The sequence below is a fragment of the Oncorhynchus clarkii genome, chromosome 7, assembly GCF_045791955.1.
Source record: "Oncorhynchus clarkii lewisi isolate Uvic-CL-2024 chromosome 7, UVic_Ocla_1.0, whole genome shotgun sequence".
NCBI classification, from domain to species: domain Eukaryota; kingdom Metazoa; phylum Chordata; class Actinopteri; order Salmoniformes; family Salmonidae; genus Oncorhynchus; species Oncorhynchus clarkii.
Genome location: NC_092153.1, coordinates 34,487,357 through 34,507,094, shown reverse-complemented (window position 1 = coordinate 34,507,094; position 19,738 = coordinate 34,487,357). Strand labels below are relative to the sequence as shown.

Here is a 19,738-nt window from a genome sequence, read left to right as displayed (position 1 = left end):
TATCTAGAACCAGAAGGGTTATTCTGCTGTCTCCATAGCAGAACCCTTAGAACAACCCTTTTTGATTCTAGGTAGAACCCTTTTGGGTTCCATGTAGACCCCTTTCCACAGAGAGTTCTACCTGGAACCAAAAAGGGTCCTCCCTATGGGGACAGCGTGCTCAGTCCCCTCCTGCACTCCTTGTTCACCCACAACTGTGTGGCCTTGCACAACTCCAAGACAATTTTTTCTAAGAGTGTACTGACACAGTCCCAGCTGAGCTTAGTGTTCTTGTGTTTTGAACATCCGAATTGTGATGTATCTGCAGCAGAACAGAACAAAACAACATAGTAGATTAGCTTTAACGAGGGAGATCAGGACAACAAACATTTTAGCAAAGCAATTGGGATGTTTTTGATCCTCATTATATCATAAAAGCATTTCATTTCATTTTACAAGCCCCTGGTGAAGGCCAACATGTTCTGTTGTTCTGCTCAGTGCAGGGTTCTGCTCTGTGTGGAGCACATCCTTTGGACCCATGCCCAACGGTAATCAGACCTAATGGAAAGCGTGTTTGCACCTGGCGAGCTCGGCGGTGCAACTGTGACAGTTGACAACTGTTTCAGTTATTTGAAACCAATTTCAGATGACTAAAAACATGGAGTTTATTACCTATTCAACTATGTCATATCAGGACCTCAGGAAAATGTCTCCATGTACCATGTATTTCCTTGTCTGCAGCAGAAACTAATAACTGAACTCTTAAGCCAGTGAGTAAGTAGATATTGACCGGCGGTGAAATTGTGATACTTGAAAACCTTTTCATTTTAAATGGGATGTACAAAAAACACTCTACGTCTATTCAACTAGGTCATAGTAAGAGGAGCAGTAGAAAGGAGGAGAGATATGATGAGAGGAGAGGATGAGAAGGAAGGGAGAGGGGATGAGAGAGGAAGAATATGAGAAAGGAGGAGCGGGTTTAGGAGAGGAGAGCAGGGAATAGGAGGCGAGGGGAGGAGAAAGGGAGAAGATGATAGGAGGAAAAGTGAGGCAGATGGACTAATTACTGAATCTGTGCTGGCTAACAGCAGGGGAGGGGTGGAGTGATGGGATGGAGGGAGGACCGCCCCTTCATCCCTTCGCCCCTCCATTCCTCCACCCCTCTGTCCCACCATCCTTCCATCCCTCTATTTCTCCGTTCCTCCGTCCCTCAATACCTCAATCCCTGACTTTGCCGCGTGCCGCAGAGACCATTTACCACACACACACACACACACACACACACACACACACACACACACACACACACACACACACACACACACACACACACACACACACACACACACACACACACACACACACTAACCAGGGGAGTAGTGATGTTGACAGTGGATGAGGTGATGTATTGACCAACTGACTCAAAATAAATAAATACAACAGGTGTAGACTTTACAGTGAAATGCTTACTTACAAGCCCATTCCTAACATTGCAGAGTTAAAAAGTAAGACAAATATTGTCTAAATGAAAAAGGAAATAGTAACACAATAAAAACAATAATACAGTATGTTTGTAGGGGTAAAAGTGACTAGGCAATCAATCTATATAATAAACAGAGTAGCAGCAGCGTATGTAAAGTGTGTGTGTGTGTGTGTGTGTGTGTGTGTGTGTGTGTGTGTGCGTGTTGGAGTGTCAGTGTAGTGTGTGTGAATGTGTGGGTAGAGTCTTGTGAGTTTGCATAGAGAGTCAGTGCAAAACAATTAAGATAAACAAATATTAAAGGGGTTCAATGTGAATTGTCCAGGTAGTCATTTGATTAGCTGTTCAGGTGCCTTTTGGTCACAGACTTGGCGCTCCGGTACAGTTTGCTGTGCGGCAGCAGAGAGAACAGTCTAAGACTTGGGTGGCTGGAGTCTTTGACAATTTTTAGGGCCTACCTCTGCCTGGTATAGAGGTCCTGGATGGCAGGGAGTTCTGCCCCAGTGATGTACTGGGCCGCATGCACTACCCTCTGTATCGCCTTGCGGTTGGATGCCAAGCAGTGGCCATAACAAGTGGCGATGCAGCCAGTCCAGATGCTCTCAATGGTGCAGCTGTAGAACTTTTTGAGGATCTTAGGGCCCATGCCCACAATACGCTCCTTTGTCTTGCCCAAGTTGAGGGAGAGGTTGTTGTCCTAGCACCACACTTCCAGGTCTCTGACCTCCTCCCTATGGTCTGTTTCATTGTCTTCGGTGATCAGGCCTACCCCCGTCGTATCGTCTGCAAACTTAATGATTGTGTTGGAGTTGTGCAAGGCCACACAGTTGTGGGTGAACAGGGAGTGCAGGAGGGGACTGAGCACGCATGCATGAAGGGCCTTAACTTAGTGATTGCGGATGTGTTGTTGCCTAACCTCACCACCTGGGGGTGGCCCGTCAGTAAGTCCAGTTGCAGATGGAGATGTTCAGTCCCAGGGTCCTTAGTTTAGTGATTAGCTTGGAGGGCACTATGGTTTTGAAAACTGAGCTGAGGTCAATGAACAGCATCTTCACGGGGGTGTTCCTTTTGTCCAGGTGGGAAAGTGCAGTGTGGAGTGCAATTGAGATTGCATCATCTGTGGATCTGTTGGGGCTGAATGCAAATTGGAGTGGGTCTAGGGTTTCTGGGTTGATGGTGTTGATGTGAGCCATAACCAACCTTTCAAAGCCTTTCATGGCTACAGATATGAGTGCAACAGGGTGGTAGACATTTAGACAGATTAGTAGAAAGAGGAGGAAGGGAAGCACTACTAAGGTACACAATAGTACATTTTGGTAGACAGAAGGTGCTCTTTGGTAAAAGGGGTAAATTGGTCATCAAAAAGAAAGGAGGACCAAGGCACTCTTCATATAATTAATTTGTTATCATAAATGTATTATTTGTATCATTATCATTCATTATTTGTATCATAAAAATCATTTTTAAAACGTTGTTTCTATTGAACATGCCATACAAATAAAGGCATTTTAATTATGTATATGAAGAGTGCCTTGGTCCTCCTTCTTTTTGATTTAGACAGATTACCTTGGCTTTCTTAGGCACAGGAACTAAAATGGTTTTCTTAAAGCATGCAGGTATTAGAGATTGGGTCAGAAAGAGGTTGAAAATGTCTGTGAAGACTGTGTAACATTTGCCCATTTTGGCCATGTGTTTTAGGTTATTGTCCTGCAGAAAGTTGAATTAATGTCCCATTGTCTGGAAAGCAGACTGAACCAGGTTTTCCTTTAGGATGCTGTCTGTGCTTATTAGCTCCATTCTGTTAATTTTTATATCCTGAAAAACTCTCCAGTCCTTAACGATTGCAAGTATACCCATAACACGATGCAGTCACCACTATGCTTGAAAATATGAAGAGTGCCCCAAATATAACACTTTGTATTCAGGACAAAATGTTAATTGCTTTGCCACATTTTTTGCAATATTAGTTTAATGCCTTGTTGAAAACAGGATGCATGTTTATTCTGTTACAGGCTTCCTTCAGTTCACTGTCAATTAGGTTAATATTGGGGAGGAACTATAATGTTGTTGATCCATCCTCAGTTTTCTCCTATCACAGTCATTACACTTTGTAACTGTTTTAAAGTCACCATTGGATTCATGGTGAAATCCCTGAGCGGTTTCCTTCCTCTCCGGCAATTGTTAACATGGACGTTTGTATCTTTGTAATGAGTGGGTGTATTGATACAACATCCAAAGTGTAATTAATAATTTCATCATGCTGAAAGAGTTATTCAATGTCTGCTTTTTTTTATACATCTACCAATAGGCCGCCATTCCCTGCGGCAACATTCTCATGGGCCGTGTTAAGGGCTGTGTTTGTCTCTGTATGCACACTATTCCCTATATAGTGTACTACTTTTACCAGAGCCCTATGATAGTGTAATACATAGGGAAATAGTGTAATATATAGGGAATTGGGTCAAAAGTAGTGCATGTTTTCTGTTCAGGGAATAGGGTGCTTTTTGAGATGCATCCAGAGCCAGAGACGGTGTTTGTCTGTGTGTTTGTTTTGATGTATTGACTGACCCAGGAACTGTGTGTCTTGGCTCCACAGGGGAAGTCCTATGTGTTTGACCGGGTGTTCCCCACCAACACAACACAGGAACAGGTGTACAACACCTGCGCCAAACAGATAGTCAAAGGTGAGTGCGAGCCTATCCATCTCTGTATGTCTCCATCTCCATCTCTCTCTGTCATGTCTCTCACGCTCTCTCTCTCTCTCTCTCTCTCTCTCTCTCTCTCTCTCTCTCTCTCTCTCTCTCTCTCTCTCTCTCTCTCTCTCTCTCTCTCTCTCTCTATCTTTTGATCTCTCTCGCTCTCGCCCCGTCTCTCACACTCTCTTCCTCCCTCTCTATCTCTCTGTGTCTACATGTACTTCTATCTACACTACCATTCAAAAGTTTGGGGTCACTTAGAAATGTCCTTGTTTTTGAAAGAAAAGCATTATTTTGTCCATTAAAATAACATCAAATTGATCAGAAATACAGTGTAGACATTGTTAATGTTGTAAATGACTATTGTAGCTGCAAACGGCAGATTTTTTATGGAATATCTACATAGGCATACAGAGGCCCATTATCAGCAACCATCACTCCTGTGTTCCAATAGCACACTGTGTTAGCTAATCCAAGTTTATCATTTTAAAAGGCTAATTGATCATTAGAAAACCCTTTTGCCATTATGTTAGCACAGCTGAAAAGTGTGTTCTGATTAAAGAAGCAATAAAACTGGCCTTCTTTAGACTAGTTGAGTATCTGGAGAATCGGTATTTGTGGGTTCGATTACAGGCTCAAAATGGCCAGAAACAAAGACCTTTCTTCTGAAACTCGTCAGTCTATTATTGTTCTGAGAAATGAAGGCTATTGCATGCGAGAAATTGCCAAGAAACTGAAGATCTCGTACAACGCTGTGTACTACTCCCTTCACAGAACTACGCACCCTGTCTCTAACCAGAATAGAAAGAGGAGTGGGAGGCCACGGTGCATAACTGAGCAAGAGGACAAGAACATTAGAGTGTGTAGTCTCAACGTCTCAATGTCAATAGTGAAGAGGCAACTCCGGGATGCTGGCCTTCTAGGGTTCCTCTGTCCAGTGTCTGTGTTCTTTTGCCCATCTTAATATTTTATTTTTATTGGCCAGTCTGATATATGGCTTTTTCTTTGCAACTCTGCCTGAAAGGCCAGCATCCCGGAGTCGCCTCTTCACTGTTGACGTTGAGACTGGTGTTTTGCGGGTACTACTAATTCCAGTATTATTTAGGCCCTGATGAAAATAAATTAAAGTAACAATAATGTGCACGCTTATATTGAATAAATAAATGTGAGCTATCTATCTTGCTCTCAGTCTCTCCCTTGCTCTTTCTCTCCTCCTTGCATGCTCTCTCACTCTCTCTGTATCTCTCTCTCCCCTCTCTGTCATCTTGCTGTCCAGCCTTCCCTCTCCTTTCCCACATGCATAGAGAGACAGTGTAGATTGCAGATTTCAATCCCGTTGTCTAACATGACAAACGAGTGCTATGCTGTCTGCCTGTGATTGAGCCTGGGACAGATTAATGAAAGGGAAAGAACAGCACTGTCAGAAGAAAGAGAAATAGAGAAAACAGATGAGAACACAGCCAGAGCGTAGCATAGGAAATCAAAGGTAGTAATAAAGAAGAGAGGGGAGAACAAAAAGAAAGGATAAGAGGAAAGGAAAATAAGAGAGGTGTGAAACATACTGTAGACAAAGAAGAAAGGAAAGGAAGGGAGAACAGAGTGAAAGAGATGCCATAGAGCTGGTCTAACTCAGTGTGTCTGCAGTACAGAGATAATTGGATCTCTCTCTCTCTCTCTCTCTCTCTCTCTCTCTCTCTCTCTCTCTCTCTCTCTCTCTCTCTCTCTCTCTCTCTCTCTCTCTCTCTCTCTCTCTCTCTCCCCCCCCCATCCCAGCTGCACTGGCCTAATTGTCTCTCTGGCTCTGGCCTCTTATCTTCCTTCTCCTCCTCTCCTCTCAGAGACAGATTCCATGTGTCTTGAATTACTTGTTTATGTCACGGTTCGGTTCGGCTCGCTCCAGCACCAGCATGACTAGAATAGCTTACAAAGAAAGAAAGAGAGAGACAGACAGACAGATGTAGAGAGACAGAGAGAGAGGGAAAGCAACATAAATAAGGAAAGATAAAAGGAGTGTGAAATGAAATGTATGTTTGACTTTCTGCCCACTGACTGACAAAACAGAGGTTGTGCTGCTTGTTAGTGCTTGCTGTATCGTGCTCTCTGTAGGTGTGGGTGTGTGGTCATGCGTGTGCGTGTGTGTGTGAGCACGTATGTGTCTGTGTTGTTCTGTAGGTGGGCAATCTTTGTTGGTGCAGTGTTTTGTTGCTATGGGCTGAATGAGGAGGCTGTTGTCTTATTTCTAGCATCCTCTCCCTACTCCTGTCTCCCTATTCTGCCTCTGTTCTCCTGCATTCTGCCTCCTGTCTCCTATCTCCTATCTCTAACATCTATTGTCCATTGTCCTGTATCTTTCCTACTTTATAGACTTTTTATTTTTCTTTTGAACGTACTGTATTCTCTGTCTCCTGTCTCTAGATGTACTCGGGGGATACAATGGCACCATCTTCGCCTATGGACAGACCTCCTCTGGAAAAACACACACCATGGAGGTATGTTTTCATAGACCACATCACCACAGAGATTAGACTTGGCTTATATCCTAAATGGCACCCTATCCCCTATACAGTGCACTACTTTTGTCCAGTTTGGGACGTAGACTGGAGCGTTCTTTATGTAGAGTGATATAAACCAGTGATTCTCAGCTGCAGTCCTCGGGTAGTACCCTGCCGGTTGCACGATTTTGTTCCAGCCCAGCAAAGCACACCTTATCGAACTGTTAGGTTCTAATTATCCGAGTAAGAACTCGACGGACACAATGAAAGCTCAAACCAAGTTTTTTCATCCCAAAGGGTCGAACAGCTGAACCGACAAAGACATGGTTCCACCAGTGGTGGTATACATACCATATACATTGGGTGGAGTCTCCTCCTTCTCGCTAAACATTGTATCTTCGTTTCTAGGCAGGAAACTAAGTGATAGGGCAATAAACTGTTCCTTCTCCCTTAACGTGACCTGACCTCGACCTCCTTCATCATTAATCTATGGCTCTCTCCCCTCATCAATACCTGCCACGTGTGATCGTTTTCCCTAGTACATTCCAAGCTTAATTGCACCCACCATATACCTTCCTCCTACAGATAACCAATAACTTCTGGTGTCGACCCTCTAAACCATAGCACTCAATATTTCAACAGGATACCTGATAATTAACCCTATTCCAAGTTTTAGGAGTCAGAACCTAGAATCCATCAGAATTAATCAATGGATTGATGATTAGTTGAGTGGTTAAAAAAACACTAACTGGCATAAATCATTGTAGTCAAGTCCCCTTGCTTTAAATGATTTACCGTCTTGTCTCCTCTCCTCTAAATATCATCGGACTCTCCTCCAAGTTAAGTTCCTGTCCCCTGTTCATCCTTCTTTTCCGCTTCACTCTCTCTCCCCCTCTTCCTTTCACAATGTTTTCCTCCCCCTCTCCTCTCTAACTCCCCCTAGTCTTTTACTCTCCTTTAACCTCTGCCAAGTGACCTCCCCCAAGTGTTTTTCTCTTATCCATTCTTCCTCTCGTCTTCTCTGACGTCTCATCTTCTTTTTCCACATCCCTTCTGTCTTCTTTCAGGGCAAGCTGCATGACCCTCATGGGATGGGGATCATCCCTAGAATTGCAGAGGACATCTTCAATCACATATTCGCAATGGATGAAAACCTTGAGTTCCACATCAAGGTCTGTACTCTGCTGACAACACTGTCTGTCTGCACCAATAGTCCCATAGTCTAGTCAAGTGGTAGTGCAGCCGACTCCGGACCACACATTGCCCCTCTGGGCCTCACTTTGAAAATCGCTCTGCCACTTTTAATTTTGTCTTGCCGTCTCTTTTATCTCAACATCTATCTAGTTGATGATGTCTCTAAAAACACTGTCTGGTGTCCTAGATCTGAATGTCCTTTAGGCAATTCTTCTGCCTATTTGTATCACACCATAGGATACAGATTACTGGACCAGACTACTGTGCCATCTCACCAGTACTGAGAACAGTGTGATGTCTGTATTCCACCATGACCCTCTGGTCTGTAGTGACAACATTTTCTGCACCAGTTGCTCGATGGTGTACCAGATCTCTATGTCAGTGTCGGTCAGTGCTGTTTAAGATGAGGGAGGACTTTTTTTGACCTTACTTCTATTACAGCATATTGGATAACTGTCATTCATATTCCATTCACCCAGTTCGATGTAACATGGATATATTTGGGCTACTACATAATACATAAGAAATTTAATCTATACTCATCATGAGGTTGCTACACAAATTTGAGGTGACAGACATCATTAGTCCAAAAGTTGCAAACGACAGTTTCTATTGGACAATTCAGGTATGTTTATCCCCGTTTCGTTTGCTTCTGTTTAAGAAACGTTTTCAACAGAATTGGTGGAGTGAATCACATGCAAACACTGTTCACTTTCATAGCAGCCCATTGTATTCCTTCTCGCATCTACGCGCTCTCCTCCTCTTACCTTTTCCCTCCGCTTGTGGACTTCAATGCACAACACATCAGCTGTATGTGACCAGGTGAAAAAACCTTTCCAAGCCAAACCATATCATAGCCGCTACACACAGTCTACATCGTTGTCACCACATTAGCTAAAGTAACATCATAGTCAACCTAGCTAATAGAACTAACGTGTTGGTAAAATCTGCTACAATCATGCAGTACAGTGTACAGTCAGTAAGCAATTTAGCAGTTACACCGGCGGGACCCGGTGGCAATACATTAGTAAAACCAAAATCTTACCTTGACTTGGATGAGTTCCAGGGATCGTATTCATAGCCAGCTAGCTAACATAGCATCCCTCTGTTTGAGCCGGGTGTTTGAGTTGGCTAAACTAGCTATCTGCATTTGCTAGCTAAGTAAGTGAAAGTGAAAGTAAAATGACTAAATTATAGCTCTCTCTCTCTCTCACTCTCTCTCTCTCTCTCTCTCTCTCTCTCTCTCTCTCTCTCTCACTCTCTCTCTCTCTCTCTCTCTCTTGCTTCTCCTTAATTTTTAAATAAATACATTTGTTCAAAACTGTTTAACTATTTTCTCTCTCTCTCTTTGAGACAACTACTGACAACATTTTATGCACTACAGTGCTTGCTAGCTGTAGATTATGCTTTCAATACTAGATTCATTCTCTGATCCTTTGATTGGGTGGACAACATGTCAGTTCATGCTGCAAGAGCTCTGGTAAATTGGAGGACATCCTCCGGAAGTTGTGATAATTACTATGGAAGTCTATGGAAGGGGGGAGAACCATGAGCCTCCTAGGTTTTGTATTGAAGTCAATGTACCCAGAGGAAGACAGAAGCTAGTTGTCCCCTGGCTACACAATGGTGTTACCCTGCAGAGTGCTGCTGAGGCTACTGTAGACCTTCATTGCAAAAAAACAGTGTGTTTTAATAAATCATTTGGTGACATGTGAATATATTTAGTATAGTTTTATCTAAAAAGGATAGCTTTTTTAATGTTTCACTATTTTTATTTTTATGAAATTCACTGAGTTCCAGTTGCCTTCCCTTCCTGCGCTGAGGAGCCTCCACTGCTCTATGTGCTCTAGAAAACCCCTATGGTTATTATTAGGATGTGTCAGTCGTCTAGGTCATCCTTGCCATAAGAACCACCTCCTCCACAATCAAGATAGTGGCACTGGGGATGAGCACACCCCTTAAACATGACCCTCATGACCACGATAGTCCGGGGACTCAAGAAGTTGGATAAACGAAAACATACTTCTGTACTAGACGACCACGCCAGCTCACCATACCTGAGAACTGTGTGATGTCTTCCGTCATGAACCTCTGCTCTGTAGTAACGACATGTTCTGTACCAGTAGACATGGTGGTGTCCCACATCTCCACATTCTTTAAAAACGGGGTTCCCGTAAGGGTTCATAAGATAACCTTTTTTGCTTCCAGAAGGGTTCTACCTGGAACCAAAAAGGGTTCTCTGATATGGAGAGCCGAAGAACCCTTTTAGGTTCTAGGTTGCACTTTTTTTCTATGAGTTTATATGCTCCAGACAACTCCTATGGTTATTATTGTCATGCTCCAATAGTTCAGAGGAGTTAGCTAAAGCACATCTGGGACCCGACCACACTAGAGAACCAGTGGAGGCTTCTGAGGAATGGAGTCAATGGAATGGTATCAACCACATGGAAACCACGTTTGATACCATTCCATTTACTACATTCCAGGCATTATTATGAGCTGTCCTCCCCTCAGCAGCCTCCACTATATGGCACCATCTAACTCACCATAATTGATCGTGTGATGCCTCAATCCACAGTGGCCCTCTGGAATTACTGTAGACACTGTAAATGTGAATGTGTCCGCACCAGTAGTCTGGTAAAGATGTGCTTTAGACAACTATTCTGGCTATAATTGTCCTGCCATAGCATGCAGATCACTGGACCAGGCTATTGCACCATCTCACCATAACTGAAAACTGTGTGTCTGAAACCATCATAGCTATAGCGCTCTATAATCACTGGAGTTACTGTTGATGAATATGCATGGTGCACAATGTGTAATAAAACATCCCAAACATCAATATCTACTTAAAGCATAAACATCTGGACCAAACCAGTCTACTGCATCACCTCACCATGAACTGTGTATGATGTCTGTGTGCATAGCCTCTGGAATTATGGAATGCATAGACACAGGATATTAATAAATCATTAGTATCTTGTCATATTTGTACATTTGCCTAAATAACAACTATCTTATAATATCTCACAACTAATACCTGGCATACTCGGCACGCAGAACCAAATCTCTGTGCTCACAAGAGACTAGACCTATCAGAATGCCTGTGAGCCAAGAAGACCACTTTAACATATTTGAAATATTAGTATAATCAGTCCGCTGTCCTCTCGAAGATTCCTTTCTCTCAATATGCTCTCTCCTCTCTTCCCCAGGTGTCCTATTTTGAAATATACATGGACAAAATCAGAGATCTTCTGGATGGTAAGTGTATTCACAGCACTAAAATCACACACACACACACACACACACACACACACACACACACACACACACACACACACACACACGCACACACACACACACACGCACACGGCAGTTTTCAATGTGACTTGTCATTTCCACTTCAATTTAGTATTTCGTTTGTATGTGCAACAGTAAAATGATACCCTTATGATAGTATATGTGAGGTTCTAGAGGGGCTGTGGCTAGACTCCCTGTAAGTATATAGTAGATGTCTATCTTAGTAAATCACACCAGCCAGAGGCAATTCGTGTATTCTCAAAGACGTACCTGGTTATTTAAAGGCAATAAATAAAATACAAAATGGAACCCTATTGACCATATAATGTACTATAAAGGGAATAGGGTGACATTGGGGTGCAGACAATATGACAGCAGCCTAAGGCAGTGATGAGATGAGAGTTCCCATCTACATTCTGGAGAGAGAGAGAGAAGGGGGCGCAGAGGAAGGGGGAGAGAGAGCAAGAGAACAGTGGATCACTAACAAATGCAGGAGGTAATAAGGGAGAAAGCAGACAAACAACACTGGTGGAAAGAGAAAACAACACACACACACCTCTGAGAGTATCCACAGCCTTGGCATAAATCTGATCTGATTGGATATGATCTCTCACACAAACCTGAAACATAATGTAACTAACTACCTGTACATACATGGCCCTAGTCGCTCTTCTGTCCTGTCCGGGAGGAGAGTGTCTGTTTTACAGCTTGTTTCCAGTTGAAATTAAATTGGAAGTCAGGGCCTGAGGAGGGCTCGAGTCAGAGCAGCAACAGATTTGTCAGGCTTAGAAACACTCCAGTCACACAAAAAGATTACACACACACCTCTGAGAGTATACACAGCCTTGATGTAAATCTGTTCTGATTGAATATGATCTCCCATCAAAAACACAAAGTTGAAACATAAAGCAACTGTTGTGTCTGTGTTTGTAAAGTGTCTCTGAAATGCACTCCAATGCGTTTTGATTTGATTTGACTGTTTTGGGCCTTTGGGAAAATATGAAAGTAAAGTCTCTGAACTTAAAGGGCTTTCACACCAAATTGATTTGGTGCGGTTTTTCTGAACTCTGGCGCATTTTCCCCACTTAGTTTGGTTTGCTTGGACTGGTGTGAACACTATCAGCACCCGGGAGCGCACTCAACAACGCAACCACTCAACAACGCAACGTGGTTTGCTCAAAAAGGGGTGGTCTCGGTTGATTCCATTTGTACTGTGGTGTGGTTCACCGTAGTATTATTGGTTGTTTGACTGCGAGCACACAGTACCATAACTTGATATCTCTGAGTAGCATTACATTTATGAGCGCATCAGTTGCAGATTAGGGAACACGGGCTATACCGGGCATGTAGGCTACTGAATATAGTCTATTCAAGTTGCAGTTAGAGCAGCTTTGCATGTTGTTGGAAGACCAAAGTAATATGATGTTTGGGAGACACAAGCTTCCCATGCTTATGCTTCTCATAGATGGATTTAACGAGAGCGTTAAGGGAGACACAAGCTTCCCATGCTTATGCTTCTCATAGATGGATTTAACGTGAGCGTTTTTTTCCAATAAACAAATGACTTCCATGAATTCATCGTTTTGTTTTGACCTATTCATTCGTTTGACATTTGGCAATGTGAAATCCAAAAGAAGAAGAAAAAATACAATGTAACAAATAATCAAACTCTGAATCTAACTATAGCTCAGAACAATGTGTGAAAATGCTGTAAGTAACAGGTGTTCCTGTCCAGTTCTGGTGATTGTACTTGTAGGGTAATAATGACATCTCTCTTCTTCTGCACCTGTCTCTCTCAGTGACTAAAACCAATCTGGCAGTGCATGAGGACAAGAACAGGGTGCCATATGTGAAGGTGAGTCAGACTGCTGATGGGATGTTAACTAACTGGCCATCTGTAAATTGTGTCTCATCTGTGATGGGCTCTACATGAAGTGTCATCGTCATAATGACAGCATTATTACGTCAGGAAACAATTCCAACTAATTCAAATGTCTAGTTTTATTGTCAAATGCACAAGTACACTGAAATGCCTTTCTTGCAAGCTCTTTCCCAACAATGCAATAATCAATATTCGTAGTACAATAAAGTAAGTAGAACAAAAACACACAAGAAATATAAATAAGACGAACACGAGAAAGTAAGTAATCTAATACTGTACAGCATAGGGTCAGTGCCAATACCATATTTATAATGTGCAGGGATACTGGAGTGGTAGGGGTAGTTATGTATAGGGGTAAGGTGACTAGGCATCAGGAAATATGATAAATGGAGTAGCAGCAGAGTATACGAAGATTGTGTGTGTGTGCGTAGAGTCAGTGTGTGTGTGTGTGTGTGTGTGTGTGTGTGTGTGTGTGTGTGTGTGTGTGTGTGTGTGTGTGTGTGTGTGTGTGTGTGTGTGTGTGTGGAGTGTCACTGTGAATGTGTGTGTGAGAGTGTGTAGAGTCCTGTGAGTGTGCATAGTCAGTGTAAAAAAAGGGTCAATGCAGATAGTCCGTGTAGCCAATTTGTTTGTCATTTAGCAGTTTTATGGCTTGGGGATAGAAGCTATTCAGCTGCTTCTTGGTGTCAGACTTGCTTCTCTGGTACCGCTTGCCATGCGGAAGCAGAGGGAACAGTCTATGGCTTGGGTGGCTGGGGTCTTTAACAATTCTCAGAGCATTCCTTTCACACCGCCTGATATAAGTCCTGGGTGGAAGGGTGCTCGGCCCTAGTGAGGTACTGGGCTGTCCGCACTACCAACTGCGGTGCAGTTGTCATACCAAGCAGTGATGCAGCCAGTCAAGATGCTCTCAATGGTGCAGAAGTATAATGGTGCAGCAGTACAACCAAATCTTTTCAACCTCCAGAAGGGGAGGAGCCGCTGTTGCGCCTTCTTCACGACTGTGTGTCTGTGTGTTTGGACCATTTTACATCCTTAGTGATTTGGACATTGAGGAACTTGACGCTTTCAAGCCACTGCAGTTGGTAGTGCGGACAGCCCAGTACATCACTAGGGCCGAGCACCCTTCCACCCAGGACTTATATCAGGCGGTGTGAAAGGAATGCTCTGAGAATTGTTAAAGACCCCAGCCAAATCATGTCCAATCAATTGAATATACCACAGGTGGACTCCAATTAAGTTGTAGAAACATCTCAAGGATGATCAATGGAAACAGGATGCATTTGAGCTCAATTTCGAGTCTTATAGCAAAGGGTCTGAGTACTTATGTACAGTTTAAGTCAGAAGTTTACATACACCTTAACCAAAAACATTTAAACTCTGTTTTTCACATATCCTACATTTAATCCTAGTAAAAAGTGGTAACGGTTGGGATGGTGTTCTTCGGCTTGCAAGCCTCCCCCTTTTCCTCCAAACATAACGATGGTCATTATGGCCAAACAATTGTATTTTTGTTTCATCAGACCTGAGGAAATTTCTCCAAAAGTACGATCTTTGTCCCCATGTGCAGTTGCAAAACGTAGTCTGGCTATTTTATGGCGGTTTTGGAGCAGTGGCTTCTTCCTTGCTGAGTGGCCAGGTTATGTCGATATATGACTCGCTTTACTGTGGATATAGATACTTTTGTACCTGTTTCCTCCAGCATCTTCACAGGGTCCTTTGCTGTTGTTCTGGGACTGATTTGCACTTTTCGCTCCAAAGTACGTTCATCTCTAGGAGACAGAACGCATCTTATTCCTGAACGGTATGACGGCTGCGTGGTCCCATGGTGTTTATACTTGCGTACTATTGTTTGTACAGATGAACGTGGTACCTTCAGGCTTTTGGAAATTGCTCCCAAGGATGAAACAGACTTGTGGACGTCTACATTTATTTTCTGAGGTCTTGGATGATTTCTTTTGATTTTACCATGATGTCAAGTGTAGAGGCACTGAGTTTGAAGGTAGGCTTTGAAATACATCAACAGGTACACCTCCAATTGACTCAAATTATGTCAATTAGCCTATCAGAAGCTTCTAAAGCCATGACATAATATTCTGGATTTTTCCCATGCTGTTTAAAGGCACAGTCAACTTAGTGTATGTAAACTTCTGACCTATTGGAATTGTGATACACTGAATTATAAGTGAAATAATCTGTCTGTAAACAGTTTTTGGAAAAATGATTGTGTATAGATTGATGAGGAAAAAAAATTATTTAATCCATTTTAGAATAAGTATGTAACTTAACAAAATGTGGAACAAGGGAAGGGGTCTGAATACTTTCCGAATGCACTGTTGGTATTCCTCTTATCTAGGTGGGTGAGGGCAGTCTGGAGTGCAATTAAGAATGCGTCGTCTATGGATCTGTTGGGGAGGCATGCAAATTGGACTGAGTCTAGGGTGTCTGGGATGGTGGCATTGATGTGACCTAACTACCATTTCAATGCACTTCATGGTTACATATGTTAGTGCTATATGTTAGTCATTATAGCAGGTAGCCTGGTAGCCTGTTATAACAGGTCATTCCTGTTCTTGTGAACAGGAATGAATTCGAACAATTCTAACGTTTATTTGTGGAATCTCAGGGCTGCACTGAGCGCTTTGTCTCCAGCCCAGAGGAGGTGATGGATGTTATTGATGAAGGAAAAGCCAACCGCCATGTTGCTGTCACCAGTAAGTCCCAATGACACTCTGACACTGACACTTTAAAAATGATCTGTAGAGTCTGTATGTGGCAGGTTTTTTGACACAGTGTTAGCTACATCCCTGCCATGTTGCTGTCACCAGTAAGTCCCGCCACCACTCTGGCAGTCTGCCACTTAGTACAATTTATAGTGTGAAGTGTAAAGTCACATCTGTAGAGTTACTCTGTAGAATCTTATATAGTGTCTGGGGTGTTTATCACAGTGTTTTTCTATATATTTTTTATATCTCTATCTTTATATTTATATATATTTATATTTGTATATATTTTTACATCTCTATCTTTATATATTTTTTAATATATTTGTATATATACTGTGTCCTCCACTCTCACACAAACACCTCTCCTCACATCACATCACCTCTCCTTTCCTCCCCTCTCCAGATATGAATGAGCACAGCTCCAGGAGTCACAGTATCTTCCTGATCAACATCAAGCAGGAGCACGTGGAGACAGAACAAAAACTGTGTGGGAAGCTCTACCTGGTGGACCTGGCTGGGAGTGAGAAGGTGAGGAGGTTAAAGCCTACTGTAGTTAATGGTAACAAAGCATTTTTATTGTATCCTAATACACTTAGTATGCGTTTAGGGCCACAGAATAACCTATTTTAATAAATAATTTCCATTTTTAGTTCAGGACTGGGCATAATCTTTGTCACAGACACTGGCCTTTAGTGATTGAATTACATACCTGGCTGCTAAGGTGAGGAGGTGAGGTGAAGACCTAGTCTAGTTACCTAGGGTAACTAATGAACCATCTTTATTGCATCCCAAGAGACGTGTTCTCTCTCTCTTTCATCTGACTGTTCTGTTATCTTTTCCTTCCATCCATCTCAGTCACAGATCAGTACAACTGGTCTGCCATGTTAAAATGGGTTTTTTACTACTCTGTATTGGCCACAGTTAGCAACTTAATTTATACCTATGTGCATTGGGACCAGTGTTCTTGCTGCTGACTACAGCAGAAAAAAGTAGATTCTGCATACAGCACTTAATATAGTCCCAAGTGTGTTTATTAGCGTTGTATCGGCACTCAGCTCTCAGGTCTCCAGTAATAGGTCATTGGTGAACTAGCAAGGGCCTGAGGACGAGTGGAAGCAAAATCGCCCCATAATATCAAAGATCCACCACCATATTTTACCATAGGTGCATGTATCATGTACTTTTCTGCATATGCTTGTTTTTCAATGCCAAACCCACCACTGGTGTGTGTGGCCAAAGAGCTCTATTTTTTCAGGTCATCTGACCATAGCACTGGTTCCAATCCAAGTGCCAATGCCATCTATAAAACTCCAGACGGTTTTATGTTAAAATATTGTGAACCATCTTTGATGTTATAGGGCTAATTTGCATCCACTGGTCATGTGGCCCTTGTTAAGGTCAACGGCAACATGAACTTTACCAAGTACCAGGATATTTTAACCAAAAACCTGGTTTCCTCTGCCAGGAGGCTGACACTTGGCCGCAAGCGGATCTTCCAGCAAGACAAGAACCCCAAGCACTAATCAAAATTCACAAGGAAAAACCAAAAGGTCTCAATTTTGCCATGACCATCTTCGTCTCTGGACAAACCTGTGGTTTGAATTGAAGAGGTCTGTCCATAACAGCAGACGAAGGATATCAAGGATCTGGAAAGATTCTGTATGGAGGAATGGTCTAAGATCCCTCCCAACGTGTTCTCCAATCTCATAAAGCATTTTTTTTAAAGGCTCAGTGTCGTTATCCTCGCAAGGGGAGGGTAATAGAATATTGGAAACAGGAGTGCCAATCATTTTTACTCCTATATTTTCTAGATTTGTTTTGTTCTTAGATGTTAAGCGAAATATCTTTCTCTGAGCAATTGTATTAGTACATTTTTTTATAATTTCTCCAAAAATGTTTTGCATACAATTTAGCATACAATGTAACTTAGTATTTATTTTGTCTTTTTGCCCATCTTTATCAAGGTTGCCAATAATTATGGACCTGACTGTACAGTATATATGTACAGTATATATTGATCGATCTTTATTACACACAGTACAAAATGTGTGTGACGTTTCTGTGTATAATCTTTTGTACTGTATGTGTTTTGTAATGTGCTTCCACAGGTCAGTAAGACAGGAGCAGAGGGAGCTGTGCTGGATGAAGCTAAGAACATCAACAAGTCTCTATCTTCTCTAGGAAACGTCATCTCTGCTCTGGCCGAGGGAACCGTAAGTCTAGTCCTATTACATCCATGATTCTTCATCTTGGTGTTGTGAAATCAAATGTAAATTAATGGATTTTCTAATTAATAAAAAAAGATATTAAAAAAATAAAAGGAAACTGGAATGTGGACTCAATGATGTAGAAAGTGACCGGTTCAGCGATTCATGTATTTTCTACTCTAACTCCCCCCCCCCCCCCCCCCACCCTGTAGAAGACCCATGTGCCATACCGTGACAGTAAGATGACCCGTATCCTGCAGGACTCTCTAGGGGGGAACTGCAGGACCACCATGTTCATCTGCTGCTCTCCATCCAGCTACAACGACCAGGAGACCAAGTCCACACTCATGTTTGGACAACGGTAAAACACACACACGGATGCATGCACGGACACACACATGCACATCCCTTGGTCGTTGCTGTAAAGCATGAAACAAAATGGCAGACGGAAGGGAGAGTGGTGCGGCAGGTGTTGCTTCTCCTACAAATGTTGTTATTTTATCTAAAACATCAGGTGTTCGTCGACCCCAGCTAAGTAACTCATGCAAAGATTTAAAGCGCAATTATGTGTTTTATCTCCAGTACATTGCCATGATTGTCAGTTATGTAGCTGCTCTACTGATAATCTCAGTGCATCCTTGCTGGAATGACACAATCAATCTACTGCTGGAGAATATCAACACCAAACACATTGGTACACCGTTCCACGGGAGCGGACAGTACACAGCATACCATAATGTTCTGAATAATGGCCAAGTCTACCTCGCTCCCTATTCCACTGAACCGCTTAGGCATAACAAACACAAGTCCAACATTTATCGGAAACTGTTAAACTACCTGTTCACTACCCTCCTGCTCTCTGTGGATGTGCAACTCAATCCTGGGCCTAACATGACCGAGCCAGCGATACGCACCGGAGTGGAAAGCAGTGGGTGGCCTCATCCACTGATCGTCACGGTTTCTCTCGACTCACCCGGCTCCAGGATGGAATTTGACTCTTCAAACATACCCAAGTCGCTATATGCGATCCCTGACTCTGTTTCTGGTACGCAAGCTGTCTTAATTAGTTCCCCACATCCAGTGTAAGCGGGAGGGATTGTTAATTGCGCTACCGAACTGCCCTTAATCAAACTAAACAAAACGGCCTAAACCCAGCCGTCAGAAAACACAGAAAATGTGACTTTTTTTAATGTGTAATTCACTCTTGAGTCATATGGGGGATGCAGACAGAAGTTGACAATCAGGAACATAGCACACATGTTTCTGAATAAGTTCTGCAAAATAGAAAAGGCCTTTAGTTGCTTTTATTAAACCCGAAGTCCAGCCTTAGTGATGTCACTGCCTACGTCATTACCTTTTACCCATGAGACCAAAACCATGTCTACACATCTATATGAACAAGGCTTTTTGTGTTATTCGTGTTATCTGAAAGCTTAGCAGTAATTGTCCAAGTTGATTTATAGTGGAATGTCTGACTAGTCTTATCTACTACACTCCCATGCAGAGTTCTGTCTCAGTCACACATTTCTCAGAGGGGTCTCTTTATAAGAGGCAGAGAGAGAGAACTAGAAAACATATACAAAACCTCATAATGTATATATATTGTTAATCTGTAGTCTAGGACCGTATAAATGTAAGGAGGGAGTGGTCTTATAACCCATCCCCTTCTTTTAATAAAACATAAGCATAATCAATACATCAATCATTTGGTACAGCCCCAATCATGACCCCTAGGTGAACTCCTGACAACTTCCTCTGCCTCTCAGAGACATGGCTCCATAA

At 42.5% G+C, this 19,738-nt stretch overlaps 1 protein-coding gene across 1 annotated transcript in view; it reads left to right on the top strand.

The window, feature by feature from the left end:
• LOC139413221 (kinesin heavy chain-like) overlaps nt 1-19,738 on the top strand; it is a 114,940-nt gene that overhangs the window by 31,252 nt on the left and 63,950 nt on the right. The window contains exons 2-10 of the mRNA XM_071160347.1: nt 4,056-4,143; nt 6,571-6,644; nt 7,715-7,819; nt 11,054-11,102; nt 12,941-12,996; nt 15,650-15,737; nt 16,153-16,277; nt 17,858-17,962; nt 18,169-18,317. Coding sequence (XP_071016448.1) covers nt 4,056-4,143; nt 6,571-6,644; nt 7,715-7,819; nt 11,054-11,102; nt 12,941-12,996; nt 15,650-15,737; nt 16,153-16,277; nt 17,858-17,962; nt 18,169-18,317 — 839 coding nt within the window. The remainder of the gene's footprint in view (nt 1-4,055; nt 4,144-6,570; nt 6,645-7,714; nt 7,820-11,053; nt 11,103-12,940; nt 12,997-15,649; nt 15,738-16,152; nt 16,278-17,857; nt 17,963-18,168; nt 18,318-19,738) is intronic.